The 24,104-nt window shown below is 39.6% G+C and overlaps 1 protein-coding gene across 7 annotated transcripts in view; it reads right to left on the reverse strand.

Moving 5' to 3' along the window:
• INVS (inversin) overlaps positions 1–24,104 on the reverse strand; it is a 248,473-nt gene that overhangs the window by 132,121 nt on the left and 92,248 nt on the right. For 6 of the 7 annotated variants that reach the window (XM_073876648.1, XM_025888015.2, XM_025888013.2 and 3 more), the window contains exons 8-12: positions 22,637–22,808; positions 16,752–16,907; positions 16,081–16,310; positions 12,161–12,267; positions 2,674–2,886 (exon numbers count right to left, since the gene is read on the reverse strand). In XM_073876648.1, the coding sequence (XP_073732749.1) occupies positions 2,674–2,886; positions 12,161–12,267; positions 16,081–16,310; positions 16,752–16,907; positions 22,637–22,808 (878 nt within the window). Of the gene's footprint in view, positions 1–2,673; positions 2,887–12,160; positions 12,268–16,080; positions 16,311–16,751; positions 16,908–22,636; positions 22,820–24,104 lie in introns of all 7 variants that reach the window. The other variant, XM_073876652.1, reaches the window with a different exon arrangement.

The following is a 24,104-nucleotide window of genomic DNA, read 5'->3' on the forward strand; positions in this document are numbered from 1 at the left end:
TCGGGTAGGTATGACTTCAAATCCTGAAAACAGATTCTCACACATTAAAATTGGAGTTTATGAAAACATCAGAGAGAAGGCTAAACGATGGTCCAGCCCTTCCAGAAAGTATTTAACTTGCAACTCAGGATAATTAGCCATGTGTAATACCCATGTAGAGTAGTCTCTACTTTTATAAGGGTGCAGGGAACTTTTATAAGGCCTGAAAAGGAGGCACGCAGAGAGGCTGTAGGTTAAACTGGATTCCTTGGCAAAAGTGAAGAGAAGAGAGCCTCATCAAGAGAACAGTGCAAGATCAAATTTCCTAGGATGCCACAAACTGCCGCAGCTTCACTCACAGAAACTGAGGTCTTCCTGTTGGTCTTAACTACCCAACGATGCCATTATGGTTAGGATCCGAGTTCATAGTGGTATTTAACTTCTCATTAAAATGGTTTGTCCTGCCTTTTATTATTATTTTAAATTATTATTTATTACACTGATGCTTCCCCCTTGTGGGCAAGATGTGGAAAGTTTCAAGATTTGGAAACATTCAAGGAACAGCCAGGAAGTTACCCATCAAGAATCTTCCTGTTGTCTCACCAGAGGTTTTGGTATTTACGCCTACTGGTGCAACACTCTCCTGCTATTTAAAGTACCCAACGGGAGTTCTCATGAATTCTCCGAGGAGCCACCGCTCTTCCTCTTCCCCTAAGCAGCCTGAGGTGATCTCTGAAAATGGTTCGCTATTCGCTCAACCCAGAAAACCCTACAAAATCATGCAAATCAAGAGGTTCACATCTTCGTGTTCACTTTAAGAACATGTGAGAAACTGCCCATGCCATCAAGGGTATGCATACCCAAAAAGCTACCAAGTACCGCAAGGATGTCACTTTGCAGAAGCCATGTGTGCCATTCTGTCATGACAATGGTGGACTTCGTAGGTGTGCCCCGGGCCAAACAGTGGGGCTGCACACAGGGTCGGTGGCCCAAAGAGAGTGCTGAATTTTTCCCGCAAATGCTTAAAAATGCAGAGTCGTGCTGAATTTAAGGGTTTAGATGCAGATTCTCTGGTCATGCAGCACATCCCGGTGAAAAAGCCCCCAAGATTCAGTGCAGAACTTACAGGGCTCATGGTCGGATTAACCCACACATGCACTCTCCCTGCCCACCATCGAGATGATCCTGACTGAAAAAGAGCAGATTGTTCCTAAACTAGAAGAGGAGGTTGCACAGAAAAAAAGATACCCCAGAAGAAACCAAAGAAACAAAAACTTATGGCCCAGGAGTCAATTCTGCAGAGAATAAATGCAAATGAAAGTAAGTAAGGGAGTAGTAAGTAAATAAATAAGTAAAGTACCCAACAAAGGTATCCACGAGGAAAACCAAGACCTAATCTAAAAATCAATCATTTAGATGTGGTATATATATACAATGGAATATTATGCGGCCATCAAAAGGAATGAAATCTTGCCATTTGCAACGACGTGGATGGGACTGGAGGGTATTATGCTGAGCGAAGTAAGTCAATCAGAGAAAGACATGTATCACATGATCTCACTGATATGAGGAATTCTTAATCTCAGGAAACAAACTGAAGGTTGCTGGAGTGGTGGGGGCTGGGAGGGATGGGGTGGCTGGGTGATAGACATCGGGGAGGGTATGTGCTATGGTGAGCGCTGTGAATTGTGTAAGACTGATGAATCACAAACCTGTACCTCTGAAACAAATAATACATTATATGTTAAAAAAAAGAAGATAGTAGGAAGGGAAAAATGAAGGGGGGAAAATCGGAGGGGGAGGTGAACCATAAGAGACTATGGGCTCTGAGAAACAAACTGAGGGTTCTAGAAGGGAGGGGGGTGGGGAGATGGGTTAGCCTGGTGATGGGTATTAAAAAGGGCACGTACTGAATGGAGCACTGGGTGTTACACGCAAACAATGAATCATGGAACACTACATCAAAAACTAATGATGTAATGTATGGTGATTAACATAATAAAATAAAAAAATAAATAAAAATCAATCATTTATGGTAAAATAATCACAGTGTATATATAATAGGCACAAATGATTATTTTACACATTCTGTATCATTATCCAAAAAAGTGTGAGGTCCTTGAAGCAAGCACTTTGCTTTTTTAGTCACTAATTTCTTCAAAGGCTCCAGCCATGACTTTTGTATGTACTGTAAGAATTCAGTCAGTATTTCTTGAATAAATTACATTAGTCAGAACAGATTTGTTAAGGAATAGGTGGGGAGGGCAAGTTATTCACACAAGTTGGTTGCTTTAATCAAATCAAAACCAGACACTACTAGTGAAGTAGGCTAGATACTGCTGTCAGTTTCCTGTGGAAGGGCAGGAAAGGTAGGAGGGCGAGCAGGTATGTCCTCGCAGCTTCCTGTAGGTACCCTCCCACCCCCCACTCCTTGCCAGGGTGGCTGTGGCCGGCCGAAGTATGTCCCTCCATTGGAACATCAAGGGCTAACCTAGAGGAACAGCCACCGAGCAGAGATTAGGTCTTCATCCTTCACTGCGGCCGCTGGGCTCTGCAGTCCCAGTGATTAGTAGGGGGAGGTGACACGGGTCCAGGGATCAGCATTATTTCAGGTCCTCTCCTGACTGCCCCTCCTGGCTGCTCCCCCACCGGCCCCCTTCCACCCTGATTCCAATCCCCACAGCTCCAACTTACTTGGCAGCGGCATCTTTCCTCAACTGTTCATGCTTCATGAGGAGATTTTTCCGGTCCCGGAAAGCTTTTCTGACCTTGTACCCTTTGTAGACCGCCTGGATTTTGAAGGCGGCGATGTCTTGTATGGCTGCGATGGACAGGGCACCGTGCTCCAACATGAACTGGATCACTTCATGGCGCTCGCCCAGCAAAGCATAGTCCAGGGGAGTGTACCTAAAGCAGGAAGGTATTTTTTAAGTGTTGGAATGTAATTTGAGGTACACTTAAGCTGGCAATATTATGCAGCAGAAGGAAATCTCATTCTGGGATGGGGACTGTTCCTCAGGCAAGGCTATGTTCTGTGCGCCAGGGCTGTTCCTTTTTTCTCTGAGGGGACAAAACAAGGGTGGAGCCGGGGTCAGGTGCTTTGTGTTGCTGACCATGATGATTCCTGAGCTTCGCTTGCTGGCTCACAAACTGGGGGCTGGAGGAACACATGGTCACTTTTCTTCTCCCCCGGGTACCAAATAATACCCCACTCTGATCTGAAAAAGTACTGTGGATAATATCCTGTGGGTTTCATAGTTTAAGCCCAGGACTACTGATAGTTAATGCTTATGCAGTAAAAAAATACATCTCCAAATGGAGAGATTTAGTCTATGATGAGGATGGCCCTTTAAATCAGAAAGCATAGATTATTAAATAGTGTTGGGACAACTGCATAGCCATCTGGGAAAAAAAAGATTCTTATATGACATTTTATATCAAAATGAATTCTGGATGAACCAAAGACCTAAATATAGAAAAAGAAACCATGAAAGTACTAGAAGAAACCATGGAAGATTTTTTTAAAAATTGGGATGGGAAGGTCTTTTCTAATAAAAATGATACAAAACTCAAACCATAAGAGAAGAATGATAAATCCAACTATATAAAAAGAGCAAAATTTTGCAGGGCAAAAAACCCCGAAAACAAAGATAAAAGATAGTCCCCAGAATAAGAAATACTAATACTCCTAAATATACAGAAATATGTTCAACTTCACTCATTTAAGAGAAATACAAATTAAGACGAACGAAGAGAGTACTTTAATGATCAGATTAATGAGGATCAGAAAGTTTAATAACACACTGTGCTGGCAAGGATGCAGAGAGGCTCTCTATGTGCTACTTTAATCTTTAGAGTGAACAATTTAGTAATATCTGTCCAAATTATTCATGCATCTGCCCTTTGACAGGTCCCTTGCAGGCATATATCCCACAGACCTGCTCTCGTGTGTGAGATGTTTTCTATACAAGGATATTCACAGAAGCACAGTTTGAAATAGTGAAAGAGTGGAGATGACCTCAGTATCCACCAACAGAGCACCGCTTACATCAAGTACAGGCCATTCGTGTGATGCAGTCTTCTGTGTGATGCAGCCTCAGCACAGCTGTGGCACATGAATAAATAAGGAACAATGTCCAGGATGTCTTGTTACATGAAGAAAAAGAAAAAAAAAATGAAGCAACGGAGCAGTACTGGGGCACCTAGGTGGCTTAGTTGGTTAAGTGTCTTGACTCTTGATTTCAGCTCAGGTCATGATATCGGGGTCGTGAAGTAGAGCCTGGCAACGGGCTCCACACTCAGCATAGAATCTGCTTAAAACTCTCCCAGAAAACCCAAAAGACTCCACTCCAAAACTGCTAGAACTCATACAGGAACTCAGTAAAGTGGCAGGATATAAAATCAATGCACAGAAATCAGTGGCATTCCTATACACCAACAACGAGACAAAAGAAAGAGAAATTAAGGAGTCAATCCCATCTACAACTGCACCCAAAACCATAAGATACCTAGGAATAAATCTAACCAAAGAGGCAAAGAATCTGTACTCAGAAAACTATAGAATACTCATGAAAGAAATTGAGGAAGACCCAAAGAAATGGAAAAACGTTCCATGCTCATGGGTTGGAAGAACAAACATCGTGAAGATGTCAATGCTACCTAGAGCAATCTACACATTCAATGCAATCCCTATCAAAATACCATCAAGTTTTTTCACAGAAATGGAACAAATAATCCTAAAATTTGTATGGAACCAGAAAAGACCCCGAATAGCCAGAGGAATGTTGAAAAAGAAAAGAAAAGCCGGTGGCATCACAATTTCAGACTTCAAGCTCTATTACAAAGCTGTAATCATCAAGCCAGTATGGTACTGGCACAAAAAGAGACATAGAGATCAATGGAACAGAATAGAGAGCCCAGAAATGGACCCTCAACTCTATGGTCAACTCATCTTTGACAAAGCAGGAAAGAATATCCAATGGAAAAAAGACAGTCTCTTCAACAAATGGTGTTGGAAAAGTTGGGCAGCCACATGCAGAAGAATGAAACTGGACCACTTTCTTACACCATACACAAAGATAAATTCAAAATGGATGAAAGACCTAAATGTGAGACAGGAATCCATTAAAATCCTTGAGGAGAACACAGGCAGCAACCTCTTCCACCTCAGCCGCAGCAACTACTTCCTAGACACATTGCCAAAGGCAAGGGAAGCAAGGGCAAAAATGAACTATTGGGACTTCATCAAGATAAAAAGCTTTTGCACAGCAAAGGAAATAGTCAACAAAACCAAAAGACAACGGGCAGAATGAGAGAAGATATTTGCAAATGACATATCAGATAAAGGGCTAGTATCCAAAGATCTATGAAGAACTTAACAAACTCAACACCCAAGGAACAAATAATCCAATCAACAAAAGGGCAGAAGACATGAACAGATATTTCTGTAAAGAAGACATCCAAATGGCCAACAGACACATGAAAAAGTGCTCAACATTACTCGGCATCAGGGAAATACAAGTCAAAACCACAATGAGATACCACCTCACACCCGTCAGAATGGCTAAAATTAACAAGTCAGGAAACGACAGATGTTGGTGAGGACACGGAGAAAGGGGAACCCTCCTACACTGTTGGTGGGAATGCAAGCTGGTGCAACCACTCTGGAAAACAGTACGGAGGTTCCTCAAAAAGTTGAAAATAGAGCTACCCTACAACCAAGCAATTGCACTATTGGGTATTTACCCCAAAGATACAAATGTAGTGATCTGAAAGGGTATGTGCACCCCGATGTTTAGAGCAGCAATGTCTACAATAGCCAAACTACAGAAAGAGCCTAGATCTCCATCAATAGATGAATGGATAAAGAAGATGTGGTATGTATACACACACACACACACACATACACACACACAATGGAATATTATGCATCAAAAAATTGAAATCTTGCCATTTGCAATGAAGTGGATGGAACTAGAGGGTATTATGCTAAGCGAAATAAGTCAATCAGAGAAAGACAAGTATATGATCTCACTGATACGTGGAATTTGAGAAACAAGAGAGAGGATCAGAGGGGAAGAGAGGAAAAAAATGAAACAAAATGAAACTAGAGAGAGAGAGAAACCATAAGAGACTCTTAATCTCAGGAAACAAACTGAGGGTTGCTGGAGTGGTGGGGGGTGGGAGGGATGGGGTGGCTGGGTGATGGACATTGGGGAGGGTATGTGCTATGGTGAGCGTTGTGAATTGTGTAAGGCTGATGAATCACAGACCTGTACCTCTGAAACAAATGATACATTATATGTTAATTAAAAAAAAAAAAAGACTCTCTTTCCCTCTGCCCCTCCCCCCAGGTCTCTCTCTCTCTCTCTCTCTCTAAAATAAATAAATCTTTAAAAAAGCCCAGAGCAGAGGTGCCTGGGGTGGCTCAGTTGGTTGGGCAACTGCCTTTGGCTCAGGTCATGATCCTGGAGTCCCGGGATCGAGCCCTGCATTGGACTCCCTGCTCAGTGGGGAGTCTGCTTCTCCCCCTGACCCTCCTCCCTCTCATGCTCTCTGTCTCTCATTGTCTCTCTCTCAAATAAAGAAATAAAATCTTAAAAAAATAATAAAAAATAAAATTCTTTAAAAAAAAAAAGCCCAGAGCAGTATTATGGCATGCCCCATTTGCATGAAAAAAGAACATATCCCTCTATGCTTATCTATGTAAAATATATCTCTAGAAGTTTACCAAGAAACTCGTGACAGTGACGTCCATGGGGAGGACGCTGGTTGTCTCAGAGGCAGGGGTGGGAGGGACACTTAGTTTTCATGCCTTTTAAATTTTGTACACTGTGCATACCTTTTTGACAAATATATTATTTAGAAAAGATGAGTTGTATTGTCAGATGGTTATATATTTTAATCTCAACTGGCTACTTTCTAGATGTATAATTTTAGGCAAATTCCTTTCTTATAATATATCTTTTCTATTTTTGGAAATATAAAATAATCAGATAAATACACAGACGAACATAACAATGGTCATCTATATTCCCACCCTTAGAATTAACCAGCATTTGGGGCGCCTGGGTGGCTCAGTCGTTAAGCGTCTGCCTTTGGCTCAGGTCATGATTCCAGGGTCCTGGGATCAAGCCCCACATCGGGCTTCCTGCTCAGCGAAGCGCCTGCTTCTCCCTCTCCCACTCCCCCTGCTTGTGTTCCCTCTCACTGTGTCTGTCAAATAAATAAAATCTTTAAAAAAAAAAAAAAGAATTAACCAGCATTCTTCTCTTGGCAGGTATATTATTTTTCTTAAATGATTACTTTGCAATAATGACACATATTTAAAGAATTCAAACAGTACAAAAATACAAAAATTGAAGTAAAAAACAAAACAAAACAAAACCCCAATTCTACCTTCCAATCATGGTAATGCTGTCACTTCTTCACCCACTTACCTTTCGTCATTGCAGACTTGGCATGAGGAGGAAAGGAAATAATAAATATAAAGAGATAACACTGCCTGGCATCAAAGAAGCAATTAGTAAATGTCAGCTGCTGTCGTTCTTATGCTAGGACACCTTTGCCACAGGGTTGGTGACACCACGGTCATGCATCATCACTATCATTCCCATAGGGCCCAAACCAGTAGTGATGACCACCCAACGGTGGCCAGGGGTCTGAGTCCTGTGTAGGTGGCTGTTACTCATCCAAAGCAATCAGAGGTTTTAGGAAGAAATAATCAGCTGATTTATGAGGTGGAAACACTGATGATTATACAGATGCATGATTACACACAGAAAATCATTCGGTGATGATAGAAATTTTCTGTTTTCAAAACTCACCTGACAGTCATACTCAGACATAAAAGGAGGAGATTTTTCAATATAAGCAAAGGGTGATTTAGTCGCTTCTAGAAGGAAACTGAATTCAGGAAGAAGTCCCAAATGGTAAAATGAAGAAACTCATTTTAGGACATCTCGATTTGCTGCTACTGTCCAGGGACCAGAAGGCCATAAAGTAATGGTGCCTACATAAACTTTAAAACATTATTTCTAAGGAGACGGCATCCTGTAAATTCAGAAGAACTTAAAAATATTTCACTATATATTCTATTTAAAAATTTATTATTATTTTTAATTCCAGTGTTGTTAACATAGAGTGCTAAATTAGTTTCGGGTGTATAATACGGGGATACAGTGATCAAGTGTAATCACTCTGTATTCTAAAATGTCTTTCATGATGTACTCTCCCCAATGGAAAAAAAACAGTCAAAGAACTCCACGATAGTAGAGCCAAATGGAAATTTAGAGGTCATTTAGTTTATCTCCTTCCTTTTATAAATGAGTCAACAGATCCAGAAAGATTAAGCAACTTGCAGAATGTTATGTAACTAGTTCCCTGCAGAACCCAGACCTGAACTAAGACCGCACGACTCCCTGTTCAGTCATCTGTCCATAGCACATCTATCAGTTCTCGAGTATAAACCTCCTACAGAATGAAACTGCTTCTCAAACCAATGTGCAAATAACATATGTATTTAGTAAGCTTGATCATCTTTTCTATAATTACTAATATGTAGCGTCTCTCACACAGTATACAAGCAGGATTATCAAAATCTGGTTTATGAAAGTAAGGCCTGACCTCTGCCTTTACTAGATCTCTCAGGGCTTCTGGATGGAAAATTGCATTTCAAGTATTTTAAATACCTTTATCATGGAAAAACTATGTATTTTTATTATGAGAAACTTCAAGCGTAAACAAAAGTAGAGAGAATAGCATAACCATTTATATGCTCATTACCCAAATATAACAAGTAGCAACATTTCTGCCACATTTGCTTCCTCTAACCCCTTCCCTATTATTTTTGCTGAACTGTTTTAAAGCAAATCCTAGAACTCCTCTATTATTTAATCTCTCTTCATTTCAGTATTCATCAATAAATAATATGGACATAAGCACAATGTCATTATGGTATTAGCAAAATTAACAGGAATTCCTCAGCAAAATCTAGTACCCATTCCAAATACAAATTTCCCCGATTTTCTCAAAAATGTCTTTTTTTATAATTGGTTTATTCAAATTAGGATTCTCCATCAATTTTTGATTCAGGGAAACACAGTCCAAATATCTAGAAAGATTTTAAGACTGAAGTCTATGCCTTAGTGTTTAGGCACTGACCGTATTGTAATTATTCCTACTGAGTCTTTCTTCACCCCAAATTCAATTTAGAAACATTCAAGTACTGTGAATATTTCCATCAATGTCGGAGTGTGGCTGTCAGATAGTTATTGACTGAAAGCCAGCAGTAGTTGGCAAAAATCATGTCTATACAGTGCACATCAAGTGGTTGGTGTCAATGCATGAGAAGTAAAAATTAGCACTACATTGATGGTAACCAGTCAAGAAACAATGTAGATGGAGACAAGATACAAGATACAATTGGACTTGCCAAGCAGGACTGGTCTGATGGGATGAGTGGAATGCCTAAACTGGAATGTCAATAACCATGAAAGGCAGCACCGGGTTCTGACATTTGTACATCAAGGTGCATTGCTGATGAAACATCAGAGGAGACTGGGATATTGCCACTGTCCATCTTCATCTACAGATTGGCAAGTACAGTTAGGAGGATTTTTCCTGCGGTCTTTTGGTCTGTAATTAACATATGCTTACTCTAGGAGGCAGGAGGCACCTTAATTCAGACTCTTCCTTAGGCCTAAAATTCAAGTCTTACCATAAAAATGGGATTTGAATTACAAAAATAAATGTTTTTTTATTGTTTCCTAAGAAAACCGCAGTCAGGCAGTAAATACTGTTACAGAATAAATCCTTTATTTTATTTTTTTTTAAAAGATTTTACTTATTTATTTGACAGAGAGACAGCTAGAGAGGGAACACAAGCAGGCGGAGTGGGAGAGGGAGAAGCAGGCTTCCCGCTGAGCAAGGAGCCCCATGTGGGGCTCGATCCCAGGACCCTGGGATCATGACCTGAGCCGAAGGCAGACGCTTAACTGACTGAGCCACCCAGGTGCCCCATAAATCCTTTATAATAGAAATAAATCACCACTAGTTCTTAGGACTCTTAATCTTTCCCTTTTGTATTTTTTTAGTGTTTCAAAGAGAGAAATCGTCTGCTCTCTCACATATCTGCTTTAATGTCAAAACCTCAGCTCTGAGGATTCTGCTTGGCATTCCAGCTTCCTTGAATGTCCAAACCTCTAAATCTTCGAGTCTTTTTGGTTTTACAGTTGTCATTTGATGATAATAGAGAGAATGAGTTCTTTATAGAACCCCTCTCAAAGTAAGACATACTAGTCTGATTTATCTAATTCTGTATGTACTCAAAGAATTCCAGAAGTTTCTAATGCAGGTATGTAGCAGGGGATGCTACTGGGAGCCTGGAAGCATCAACTTAACAATGCAACAGTTCTTTACTGAGCATCTACTTCCTGAAAAGCACTGTGAACAACACAGAGATGACAATGATCTTCAGGAGTTCTCCGCTAATATGGAAGACAGATTAAATAAAATTATAATATAAAGTGAAATGTGCCCAGTGCTATACGAACTCACAATGTAGGGGAGAACATCGTTTGGAACACATGCCCCTGGGATCAGGACAATCTTCTTAGGTGAGACTCCGTTTGAGGGGAGGAAGGACATGACAAACAGTTACGTTAGAAATGTGATTTAGGGAGGCTACTTTGGAAGCAGATGAACTGAATGAGGGGAAGTTCGAAGGGAGGAAAACAGCGAGGAGGCATTCCGACAGTCCCAGGAACACGTCAGAGGGCAAGATTTACACGACGGTGCTGGTAACGAAGAGTAGGTGACAGTGGGAACCAAAGAGAGACACTGAGTCTGAAGGACAGATTTAGAACTCACCAGCCCCCATGGGACTATCGAAGCCTTGGTGGTAGGTCAGAGGGCCCAAGGAGATGGGCTGGGAGAAAAAGGCCCAGACCCTGAAGAGTGTTTATATTTAAAAAATAAAAAATGGAAAAGGAGCCGAAATAAATGGAGAAGGAGCAGATGTGACTGGCAGAGAATCAGGAAAATATACTGTCACAGAAGCTTAGAGAAGATACAGTCTCAGTAAGGTAAAGGAGGGGGGTCAACAGAACCCGGTGATGCAGACAGGCCAGCGAGAGGAGACAGAGGCGCCGACGGAGGATTTATCAGTGAGTCTGCCAGTGACCACTCAGCACGGTTTCAGCGTCCGTGGGAGGATGGAAGCCAGACTGTGAAAGCACGACCCACGAGCAAGAGGAAATGGGGCAGTGCAGAGAATCCAAGAGAAGGAGGGCTTTACAGGCAGAGAAGACAAACCTCAGACCTCAGAAAATAACAGGTGGAGGCCATCATTAATGGGGAGAGGTTCTGAAAGAAGTGGGAGAGATGAAGGGGTTCAGCCCAGAAAGGAGTGGGTTTTCTGAGGCAGATGGCCTAGAGAGAGTCCCTCCTTCTCCACAAGGTCTCCCATCTCCTGAAAGAACTGGTGGTAGCTATGGGGGCGGGGGGGGGGGGGGACATGGTGTCACAGCGGGAGCCACTGCAGTTCCAGCAGCCACGAATGACGACAACCAAGGCACAGACCTGGCTGGGTGGAGCTCGGGTGTGGAAGTCTCGTCACAAACTTGGTTGTCACCTACAGGTGATCAGAATCTTTTTAGATCCAAGACCGCCAAGAATCTCTCCTGCTTAGACTTCACACTGTGTCTGGTCCTTTATATGGAGCCTGGGCCCTTGGGCATAACTCCAGCCTAGCTCTGTGAATCCTGGGTTATTCAGTCACCTCACCTTCTCCTTATTTCTTCATGCCACATGGTGGCACCTCGGTCCACTATCCTGTTCATCAAGAGAAATGTCTTCAACATATGACCCGTTCCTAGGCCTGGTCCATTAGGACTCCCCTGATGTTATGCCAGCCACAAGCCACAAGAATGTCTTTCCTCATCTGTAGTTTGTGAGCTTGCCAGAGGTAAATCTAAAGTTCTGAATAATTTTTAATCCCATGATTCTAAATCAACACTACAGGGAACTTTTGCTCTTTTCTTCTCATTTAGGATTTCTTAGTGTAGCATTTCCTTATGAGTATACTTAGTACTTCTGAACTAGTATCTCAACTTGAGGTTTTTTAATAGAGCAGAAAGGCAGTGAGTTGAACAACAATACATTCTTTTTATCAACAGCTTACCTTTCTTCATTGTTTTCCATCTGATTAGGGAAAGCAGCAAAGTCTAGTAGTAATTTAATGGCATCAAGGTATCCGTTGTTACAGGACCAGTGCAAAGCTGTTCTTCCCTATAAGCACGAACAAAAACCAGGTATATCTGGAATAGGTATTTTTGGACACATAGTTATTGATGCTAACTCAAAAATACAAACGATGCTCCCAAATTGCTTAATTATAAAAAGGGAAAATATTTCTCCACTCAAATACACAGTGGAGAAAATGGATGGTATCTTAACTAAGTGATCAAAATTAATACCATGTTAAGAGGCACCATGTGTTTCCAGAGGTGATATCCTGAGAAGGATTCAATATCACTTGTATAATACTCCAACCAAAAATGTAAAACTTAAATCTAATTATGAGGAATCATAAGGCAAACTCAAAATGAGTGAGATTCTACAAAATAAATGGCTGATATTCTTAAAAGAATTCAGTATCATGAAAGATTAAAAAAGGCATGAAGCATTGTTAGATATACAAGAGGGATATTTCATAGTTTTAAAGGAGTCAAAGAGGAAGATACCACAATCCTAAATCTGTATGCATCTAATAACACAGCTTTTAAATATACAGAACAAAAAATGACAAAATTAAAAGGGGATATGGTCAAATCCATAATCAGTGAGAGATTTTCAACCCACCTTTTATAATAGTTCATAGAACAAATAAATGAAAGGACAGTAAAGATATAGAAGACCTGAACAATACAGTAAAAAACTTTGACCTAAGTGATACATATAAGACATCGCATCCAACTATGATACAACCAGTATTCTTTTCAAGTGTACATAGAACATTTACCAAAATCAATCATATGCTGGGCCACAAAGAAAGCCTCAAAGGACTTTGAAGAATTAAAATGATTCTGAAATAAAAGAAAATAATTGTTATTCTGTTTTTAGACCACAGTAGAGTTTGAGTTACAAATCAGTGTGGTAGACAGAATAAATGCATGCCTTTGCAAAGATGTCTATGTCCTAATCTCTGGAATCTGTAACCCTGTTATGTTATTGGAAAGGGGAAATTAAGATTGTAGGTGGAATTAAGGTTGCTAATCAGCTGACCTTCAAGTGGGGAGATTATCCTGGATTATCTGAATAGGCCCAATATAAGGATTATATGGGGAGGGAGAGAGGGAGGGAGGCAGGAGGGCGGGTGTTAGAGTGATGCAGTGTGAGAGAGACTCAGCCAGTCACTGCTAGCTTTGAGGATGGCAGAATGGGACCATAAGCCAAGGAATGAGGGCAGCATCAAGAAGCTGGAAAACGAAAGAAACAGATTCTCCCCTAGAGCCTGGAAAAGGATTGTAGTCTTGCCAACACCTTGATTTTTAGCCCAGTGAGACCCATTTTGGACTTTTAACATCCAGAAGAGTAAGATAATAAATTTGTGTTGTTTTAAGCCAGTAAGTTTGTGGTAATTTATTATAACAGCAAGAGGAAACCAATATAACCATTTACCAAAAGAAAAGGAGCAAATGCGCAACTGTTTAGAAATTAAGCAACACACTTCTAAATAATCTATGGGTCAAATAACAAATCAAAATAGAAACTAGAAAATATTTGAGCTGAATTATAGTGATGGTAAAACTTATCTAAACTTTTAGGATAAAGTTAAAGCAGTGCTTAGAATAAGCATGCTTAAATATATATACTGGAAATGAATATTGAAATAAATCAATGATTTAAACTTTTATCAAAAGAATCTTTAAAAAAAATAGTAAATCAAACCCAAGAAAAGTAGACGGCAGGAAATAATAAACACCAATGAAATAGTAAACAACTTAAAATATAGAAAATCAACAAAGAAGTCAGTCCTTTGAAAAGATGAATAAGATGAAAAATGTTTTTAAAAAGAAAAGAGACAAAGCACATTACCAATATATGAAATGAATAAGAGGAAATCACTATAGGTCCTACAGTCATAAAAAAGGTAAGTGATTATATGACCAACTTTATGCAAACACATATGTTAATAAAATGGATACATTTCTCAGAAAATGCAACTTACCAAAGCTGAAAAGAAAATAATTAGAAATCTGAATGGTCTTGTAATTATAAATGACCCTGAATCAGTTATTAACACCTTTTACACAAAGAATACCACTAGACCAGATGACTTCACCGGGGAATTCTTCCAAACATTTAAGAAAGAAGTAATACCAATGTTACACAAATTCTTTAGGAGAATAAGAGGAACTACTTCCTGACTCTTTTTAATTCACCATATTAACAGCAAAGAGGTGAAAAATCATGTGATCATCTTGAAAGATACAGAAACAGTATCTGACAAAAATTAAACAGCTAATTCTGAATAAAAAAACCCCAATTCTTAGCAACTAGAAATATAAGGGAACCTATAGCAAATACCATATTCAATGGTGAAATATTTCAAGCTTTCCCCTTGAGAAACCAGAATGAATTAAGGATACCAACTATCACCAATTCTATTCGACATGGTATTGGAGGTATCAGTTAGTTCAATAAGGCATACTATTCACAAATGATATGCTGTTTATGCAGATAATCCAAAATAGTACATGAAAAAACTAATGGAACTGGAAAGTAGCTTAGTATATACTACTTCTGTAAGAAACCGGCAACTTGTAAAAACAATGTAAAAGGTACTACAGATTACAAAAAAATCATTTCTAATAACATAGATACAAGGACCATATTTCACATATTTTTCATTATGTTACTTTTACAGATAGGAACAATCTTGATAAATATTTATTGAATGAATTAATAGAAAATATATTTTCTGGCTTGGAAAACATAATATGCTAGTATTTTTGAAGACAATGTAATTGAAGTAGCAAAAAAATCAACACTGGCTAAACTGAGAGAAGTCAATACAATACTACATAGCTGGGAAAGTGGAGATTAACCCACATGGTTTAGAAATCCATTCAACAGGGGCGCCTATGTGGCTCAGTTGGTTGAGCGGCCGACTCCTGATTTCAGCTCAGGTCATGATCTCAGGGTCGTGAAATGGAGTCCTGAGTCAGGCTCCGTGCTCAGTGGGGAGTCTGCTTGGGATTCTCTTTCTCCCTCTCCCTCTGCCCCTCCCCCTACTCAGGTACGCACTCTCTCAAATAAATAAATAAATAAAATCTTAAAAAAAATCAGTTCAATAGTATATATCAGAGCCCAATCACATTCATATACCAATAATAAATAATCTCACTTAGGGGAAATTATTCTAAGGAAACAATAAAAAAAGTTAAATGCACAGCAATGATCAATGAAACATGATCTATAATAATGAAAAAGTACCCAGCCATAGGAAGTTACTTGATTCTAAAATTGGGGTTACGGGCATAGTTTGGACCCTGACTTCCCACAACAACTCTGCTGCTGTTGTCACCTTAGGGTATTTGGGTAAGCTCCATGAGCTTCAATTTTCTCACCTGTAAATGGGAATAATAATAGCAATTCCTTTACAGAGTTGCTGTGAGAACTGAATGAGTTATTAAACATAAAGCTCCTAGAACTTTGGAAAACTCAGCACCTACGATTATGCAGAAGATTATACACCAGATAAGAAAATCATGGTGATGATTTTAAGTGAACAAAACGTGGTTTCTGAAATATCATATATCTATATGTAAACACATACGTACACACATACCATGCATATATATCTTATGAAAGTTATAGAACTATTCCCATTCTGTATTATGACTTTGTTATAACATATATGGGTATATACACAGAATTAGAAGGAAAACAGAGAAAAAAACCCTCATTTTTAATTAACAGGTAATTTGTAAGTGACCTCTTTATTTGGTAAAATGTTTTACTTTATTTTAGATAATGAAGAAGAAATACTCTAAACAACTGGGTGCAAACAATACAGAAAATATCTAGATTTTCTACCTCTTTGTCTTGAATGTTAGGGTCTGCATTATTTTCCATGAGCACTGCCATGCAGTTGATATAGCCGCCGTAAGCAGCACACTGCAAAGGGGTTCGTCCTGCGTAATCTTGCACATTTGGATTGATCTTATTTTCTATCAATATCTGGCAAACATCAGCATTTCCTCCCAGTGCTGCCCAATGTAGAAGAGAGTGTCCATCTTGATCGACTAAATCTACCCTCGCTCCACCTGAAAAAGCAAAAATATAATGAAAATGTCCAATGATCAAAAAGAAGTCTGAAAAATATAACCACAGTCCCTTAAATGCTTTACTCTCAGCAAAATGTTGTCATGTACACTATCTACTTCAGATTTTTACAATAAGCCTGTAAGTTGGTCAGGGCACGAGTCATTTTTCTCTTATACGAAGTAAAACTGAGGATCGCGCAGGTGAAGTGGCTTTTCCAAAACCACACAACTGCCAACAGGCAGAGCTAGGACTGGACCTCCGGTTTCCTGGTGCGCTTGCATGTGTGGTGTGTGCGCATGTGTGTGTGCGCACATGCGGCGCTCTTCCCTACATCCTTCCACCCAGGTGGCCCTCTGCTATGTAAGCTGTGTTTCAAACAGTGCCTGCAAGAATTCCTACCTTTTGAGAGTGACTTAGTAGGAGCACTCTTAATGACCAACCTTTTATAAGTGTCTGAATCACATCTTTGTGTCCCATCTCACAGGCTCGGAAGAGTGGAGTATGCTTCATGACATCAGTGGCATCTACTTGAGCGTTATTTTCCAAAAGTAGCTTCACGGTGCTGACATGGCCAGAAAGGGCAGCAGCGTGTAAGGCTGAAAAGGGAGCAAAAGAAAGCAAAGAACTCTTTGATAACAACTTCACCTTTTCCTTATTCTAACTGTGCATGTTTTCTTCTTCTGATGGCCTCATCATTTTGGCTAAATGCAATTTAATCTTTTTTTTAAAGATTTTATTTATTTATTTGAGAGAGGGAGTGCACACATGGGCGGCGGTGGGGAGAGCAGAGGGAGAGGGAGAAGCAGGCTCCCTGCTGAGCAGGGAGCCCGATGCAGGGCTTGATCTCAGGACCCTGAGATCATGACCTGAGCTGACGGCAGACACTCAACCAATTGAGCCACCTGGGTGCCCCTAAATGCAATTTAATCTTAAGGATTCTCTATTGTTCACTTCTATAGATTCCAGTCTTCCTTTTTAGTCATAGGTACTACTCACACTCTCCCCCTGTCCGTCTACCTTTCTTGTCTCACTGTTTCTTCCTTTCCATCCTGATGGTCTGAAATGCTTTCCAAAAAACGACAAAGAGCAATGATTTAAATGACGCAGGCAATTCTGCCCACCACCCCACTCGATAAGCATATGCCCGAGGGTTGGTGTGATGGGAAGTGTCAATCCACTGGTCCTTCAGCTGCCGAGCCGCGCTATTCCTGCCGGCGGTCTGCGCACCCATGTGGTACTGAGGGTATGCACAGCCCACTGCCTCGAGTGCATTTTTCATACAACATGGCTTCAAATGCAAGCCACTGATTTCCTCCGGGCCCAATTTAAGAAACAGCAATTTGTTTCAACATTGGAGAAAAAACCTGAGAAGGAATGTGGTCCCCTCTCTGGTGCCTTCATATGGGGTTTGAAAGAGTAATTTTGACTCTATGTGGGTTTCAGGTTATGCTGACCTGTGCCTGTGTTACTCCCCTCTAGTGCTTGACTTATGCCAGGACTCTGTGGATTACTTTTTAAATTCTATTTAAATACATCACTCTTTAAATTCTGAGTTTGCCAGCAGAACTGTCTAGAGGCCTGGGCCAGTTCTTTCTAAGTATCATGGCCCTATAATGCCTAGAACAATATTTCTTTTTTTTTAAGATCTTATTTATTTATATGAGAGAGCGAGCACAAGAGGAGGAGGGTCAGAGGGAGAAGCAGACTCCCTGCTGAGCAGGGAGCCTGACGCGGGACTTGGTCTTGGGACTCCAAGATCATGACCTGAGCCGAAGACAGTGACTTAACCACCCAAGCGCCCTAGAACAATGTTTCTTTCAATAAAGTGTGATCCATGGACCAAACCCAGGATGCCTAGTCCTGGGCATTTGTTGAGAACCTTCTATGGGCTGGGTATGAATGTGATGGTGGGAATTCAGCAGAGAACAAAATAGATAAGGTTATATTCTAGTAGGAGAAGCAAAATAAAAACTGAACAGATAAACAAGAAAGTATTAGATGGTGGTGGATGGTATGATTGGAGTAATAAAAGGTATCTTGATATGCAGGGTGACTGGGAGACCACTTTAATTGATGGTGACAAAAAGCCTTGCTAAGGAGCTGACACTGAAGTTGAGACCTGGGTCATAAAGAGACAGCAATGTAGAGATCTCGAGGGGGAGTAGTTCGAGCAAAGAGAACAGTTAGCCCAAGGGCAGGAATGAGTTTATGTGCTTAAGGAAGGCAAGGAAGCTGCAGCACAGTGAAGTAAGGCAGAAAGGTAGAGAAGGCCAGATTCTAAGTGGCCACACAGGTCCCAGTGATGAAGGGCCTGAAGACTTCACATAGGTGAGTGAGACTATTTGACTTGTGCCTTAATCAGATCACTCTAGCTGCTTTGAAGAGAATGTACCGTAATAGGTGAGAACCAGCTAACACTATTGCAGGAGACTCAGTAAAAAATGCTGGTGGCTTGAACTAGGCTGGCAGGAGTGCAGACAGAGAGAAGCAGAAAGATTTAGGATATATTTTAGAGGTGGAGTCAATAGGACTTACAGGATCTGAAATAGATTTCTGTCTGTATAGTCTGGGAATCTGTATTTAAACAAACACCATTGCAATTCTTACCTGCACTTGAGTTGGAGGACCCTGATCTACATGGCTGAATGTTAGTTTGGTCCAGACAAGATTCAGAAGGGTGTGAGCGACTTCAAGTATCTTAGGTGCTGCCATGTGGAAGACAGCACAGAGCAGAACATTCACTTTGACAAATCTGGGCTCAGTGTAAGGAAGAATAGTCTGATAGGAGTTAGTTTAAGATGGAATTAGTGGGTTCTCCATATTGGAGCTATGTAACGGGAGGCTGACAGACCACTGGTGAGAATGTTGTAAGGCAGATTAAGTGTGCTACATCTATGAGAGTTTGGTGAAAGTCTTTCACATTTTAAGAGGATAAGAATACATTTGCCCCAAAATGAAGCTTTATAAAACACTCATCATATAAAACTGGTAAGAGTTGAGTGGTTCTGACTAAAGCAGGGGTGGAGGGTTACCCACTTAAGTACCTGCCCCCCTCGACAACACTTCAGCCCTCTATAGAAACCTGTTGTTCTGAAGAATATGGTTTGGAAAACCCTGGACTAGATTTAATTTTAACGTACTTTCTAATTTTAAAATTCTACAATTCTGTGATGTGGCATCAGTATGCAATAAATACTGTTCAGATGTCAATGTCAAAAAAAAAAAAAAACACCCCACCACAAAATCCCAATTAAGCAAATGATAGAATTCATTTTCTTATTAATTGAAATTCCCCATTTCTGTCTATTTGCCTTTACATTACTTTAAAATAACCTTAGATTTAAATACTGTTGCTCTCTTTGAGAAGGTGTCACAAATTTACATAGGAGCCCTAATTTTTTATTTAACTTTTTGTTATGGAAAATTTCAAACATATTCAAAAGAAAAGACAATAATCTAGAGAACTCAATATAGCCATTCCCTAGCTTCAAGGACGATCAGCAGATGCCCGGTCTTGTTTCATCTAACTGCCAGCCATTGTCCTCACTTCTAATTGGTTTGAATAAAATTCTAGAGTCATATCCTTTCATTTGTAAATATTTTAGTAAGTCTATCTAAAATACAATGATGTGGGGTTTTTTTGTTTTTGTTTTTTTACACAACCACTGTATCAGTCAATGTCTATTTAGGAGACAGAAACCATGCCAGATACTTTAACAGGGAGAGTTCAAAATAAGGAATTGTTAGCTATGGATCGAAGAAAGAAAAAGCAAAAAAGGAACACTAAGGGATCACAGAGGTGGTACATGCAGAAGACAACCGGCAATTCTAGGGCCAGGGGAACGAAAAGAAGAAGATGGAATTATTAAAACTTAAAAGCCTAGAAGAGGAGCCCTGTGGGGTGTAAACTCAGACGTCTGAGCAGGGGCTCTGCTTGGCTGGTGCTGGTGCCTCTGAGGAGGGTGCTCTGGGGCTGGTACTGTGAGCGCTGGAGAAACTGCCAAGTGAAATTAACTGTCGCCACTGGAACAAACTATCACTGCTGTGTTGAAGAAGACCTACTAGGGTGATGCTGACAGGAACAGGAAACCAAAATGAGAGTAGTAAGCAAACAGGAAGATGTGATCCGGTTCTTCCAGCTTTCCAGTTTCCCTCTACTGCCCCTATGGGAGGGTTCTAACATGGCACCTGCTGGCAAAGGGGAAATGAAGAGTCCGCAGAGCCCTGGCTCTGGCACTGCAAAGAAAGGCTAATCTCATTATCATACCTAAAAAACATGCACACAAATTCTGTAATATCAAATATCTGTAAAGTGTCCATACTGTCCTGACAGTTTTATAATTTTTTTTATAGTTTATTTGAATCAAGATCCAAATAATGTCTGTACGTTGCTGTTGATGAGAACTCTTTTTTTCATGGGAAGGAAAAACAACCCTGTAGGGGGATGATGGAGAGAAACTCACTTTCAAAGAGGAGAAATGTCAGGAAGGCATGTCTGACATATAATAAAATCCCCTTAGGAGAAACAGCCAGGGAATTAATGAATCTGAGAAGAATTTATGTCTGAACTCCAACCATGGTGCACATCAGAAAGACACCTTTGGTCAAAAGGATGGAAGTATCCTTCCCCATACTTTATTAAAATACATGAAAAAGTTAAACTAAAGCAAAGCTAGTGAGAAAGTGAAAGTCTCCATAGTAATGGAAGTCTGACAAAAAATGAAATGTTCAGACCATTTATAAACTCAGGGTCCTACATGTCTGCACTATACCCTTAAGAACCTTAAGGTCCACTGCGAAGCTTTGATAAAGAAATACTTTTGACGGTTAAAGCTTTTATTAAAATTGATATTACCCAAAAACTCTTTAAAAAATAATTTAGAAGGGTGATGGCTTAGGTATAGGGAGGGAGATTATTAGGTATAATCCTGCTCCCCACCAAGTGTTGCATCAGTAGATTTGGCGGCCGAGAAAGATCTTATCCAGGACAACAGATAGGTGTAAGTGGCTCTACTATGTTTCAACAAATAAGAAAACATAACATCAAGAAGCCTGCAGCTGAGTTTTTATTCTGTGTTGTTGTGCTATTGTGTGATCTTTCTTTTTCGGACTTGCAATTAGGATATAGTACACGAGGTAGAGACTTTCAAGTTGACAATGAATGCTAAAAAATTCATACCTCTCTTATTAACAAATGCACAAAGTGCTCTCTTATTAGAAAAAGAGATTGAAAGAAGCATCTACTGAGAGCTTTTGATGCAAATCTAACATGAAGCTCTGAAGCTTCGCTCTCGAAGGGAGCTTATCTCTAAAATGGGAGATTTGGGAGGAGGGAATGCTCTTCAAATCTGAGAAAAGAGCACATCAAAGAAGACTGGTGAGAACATACTTAGATATGTGCATTACTTAAAATATAATTCTAAATTTTTGTTTTCTTTTTTTTAAATCTTTTTTTTTTTTTTGACAGGGAGAGACACAGCGAGAGAGGGAACACAAGCAGGGGGAGTGGGAGAGGGAGAAGCAGGCTTCCCGCCGAGCAGGGAGCCCGATGCAGGGCTCGATCCCAGGACCCTGGGATCATGACCTGAGCCGAAGGCAGACTCTTAACGACTGAGCCACCCAGGCGCCCCTAATGCTAAATTTTTGAAAATAAAATTGATAACTACTAAATATACATAGTTTTAAGTATAGGTTTATTTATTTATTTTTACACAAAGATTAATAAGAAGAGTTCCTATAATTATGTCTAAGGAGTAACCAGAGTTTTATTTTTTTAAATTTTATTTTTTTAAAAGATTTATTTATTTATTTGAAAGAGAGAGCAAGTGGAGGGAGGAGGAGAGAAAGAATCCCCATGGGAAGCCTGACGCAGGGCTTGATCCCAGGACCCTGAGATCATAACCTGTGCAGAAATCGAGAGTCAGATGCTTAAGTAACTGAGCCACCCAGGAGCAACCAGAGTTGGTTTTTTGTTTTTAATTTTAAATTTTTATTTAAAATCAATTAATTAGCATATAGCATACTATTATCTTCAGAGGTAGAGTTTAGCGATTCATCAGTTGCATATAGCACCCAGGAGCAACCAGAGTTTTAAACCAAATACCACCATTCACCTGGTGGAAACACAGACTAATTTTAGCCATCAAACCTGGAGGAAATAAAGGTTTTGGAGTGATATCCTGGTAGCCTAACCTTAAAAAGGACAAATGAAAGTTAAACAATATTAGAGTAGGAACAATGATTTCAGGCACTACTGTACAAGTTTTTGGGCACCTATTCACTCTGGGACCCAAAAGAAAGCAAACCCAACATGTTTGCCGCTTACCTGTACCTCCATACTTGTCTGCCATGTTAATATCAATGTCAGATTTTAAACTCAGCATAGTCCTCAGGACATCATCACTGCCTTTTCCAGCAGCCCACATAAAGGATGTTCTTCCTTCGAGGTCTGAATCATCTTTCACTGAAGGATGTTTTAAAAATACTTTAACTGTTTCCTGTAAGAAAACTTCATTAAAAAAAAATTGAGACAAGACGGTAGCGTTCGCTATGGTAATAAAGCCAGTGTTATATGTGACTTCTGCTAAGACACAAAGTATTTTCCCCCTGATTTTGAATCAAATGAAATTATCTTCTTATGACTAATGAAACTACAATTTCCACTGAAAGTAACAATCCTCTTTTTTTATATATTAGTTTTAGTCTCCTATGTGTTTAGTTTCCAAACACATAACCTAACTCCCTCATTCAACATCCTCATAATTGAGAATGATCATCCTCAACCAAGTTTTAAAATTTCAGAGGTCACTCTTTGATAGATAAGTGACAGTTAAACTAACAAGTATTCGGTGTCATGAGCAACATTAAAGTTTAGGTTTTCTTGGACATTTTACATGCAGTGACCTGTATACTCAGCCATACCTATAGAAGTGGTTAATACATTCTCTTGTTGTGGTTTTGTTACTATTATTTAAAAAAATTTAATGCATTTATTACATTATTATAAATTTAATTATTTATTTAATGCATTTATTGCATTATTATTAATAATGATATGTGGCTACTGAGAAATACAGTGTTCAATTCATTTAAACAAATATTTATTTAGCAATTCCTATATGCAAGGTCCTTCCTCTATGGAATCACACAAAAATTCGGACCCCACAATAATTCTAATAGTGCCTGACAATTTTATTTCTTTATTTTATTATTTTTTTTAGTTTCAAGTTTTTATTTACATTCCAGTTACTTAACATAGAGTATAATATTAGTTTCAGTAGACTTTAGTGATTCATCATTTATATACAACACCCGGTGCTCATCATAACAAGCGCCCTCCTTAATGCCCATCACTCATTTAGCCCATCCTTCCCCCCACCTCTCCTCTGGTACCCCTCAGTTTATTCTCTATGTTAAGAGTCTGTTTTATGGTTTGTCTCTCTCTCTCTTTTTTTTCCCCCATGTTCATATGTTTTGTTTCTTAAATTCTACATGAGTGAAATCATATGGTATTTGTCTTTCTCTGACTGACTTGTTTCACTTAGCATAATACTCTCTAGCTCCATCCATGTTGTTGCAAGTGGCAAGATTTCATTAATTTTTATGGCTGAGTAATATTCTGTCACATATATGCCACATCTTCTTTATCCATTCATCAGTCGATAGACACTTGGGCTCCTTCCATAATTTGGCTATTGATAACAGTGCCTAACAATTTTAATGGGAGCTAATAGTCACAACATTTTAAATTGTTTCTTTCTTTGAGCCTCAGATGCTTACAAACTTTTAGGGAG

This window comes from Callorhinus ursinus, unplaced genomic scaffold, assembly GCF_003265705.2.
Source record: "Callorhinus ursinus isolate GAN/ISIS: 27379988/994484 unplaced genomic scaffold, GSC_fseal_2.0 scaffold24, whole genome shotgun sequence".
Lineage (NCBI taxonomy): Eukaryota > Metazoa > Chordata > Mammalia > Carnivora > Otariidae > Callorhinus > Callorhinus ursinus.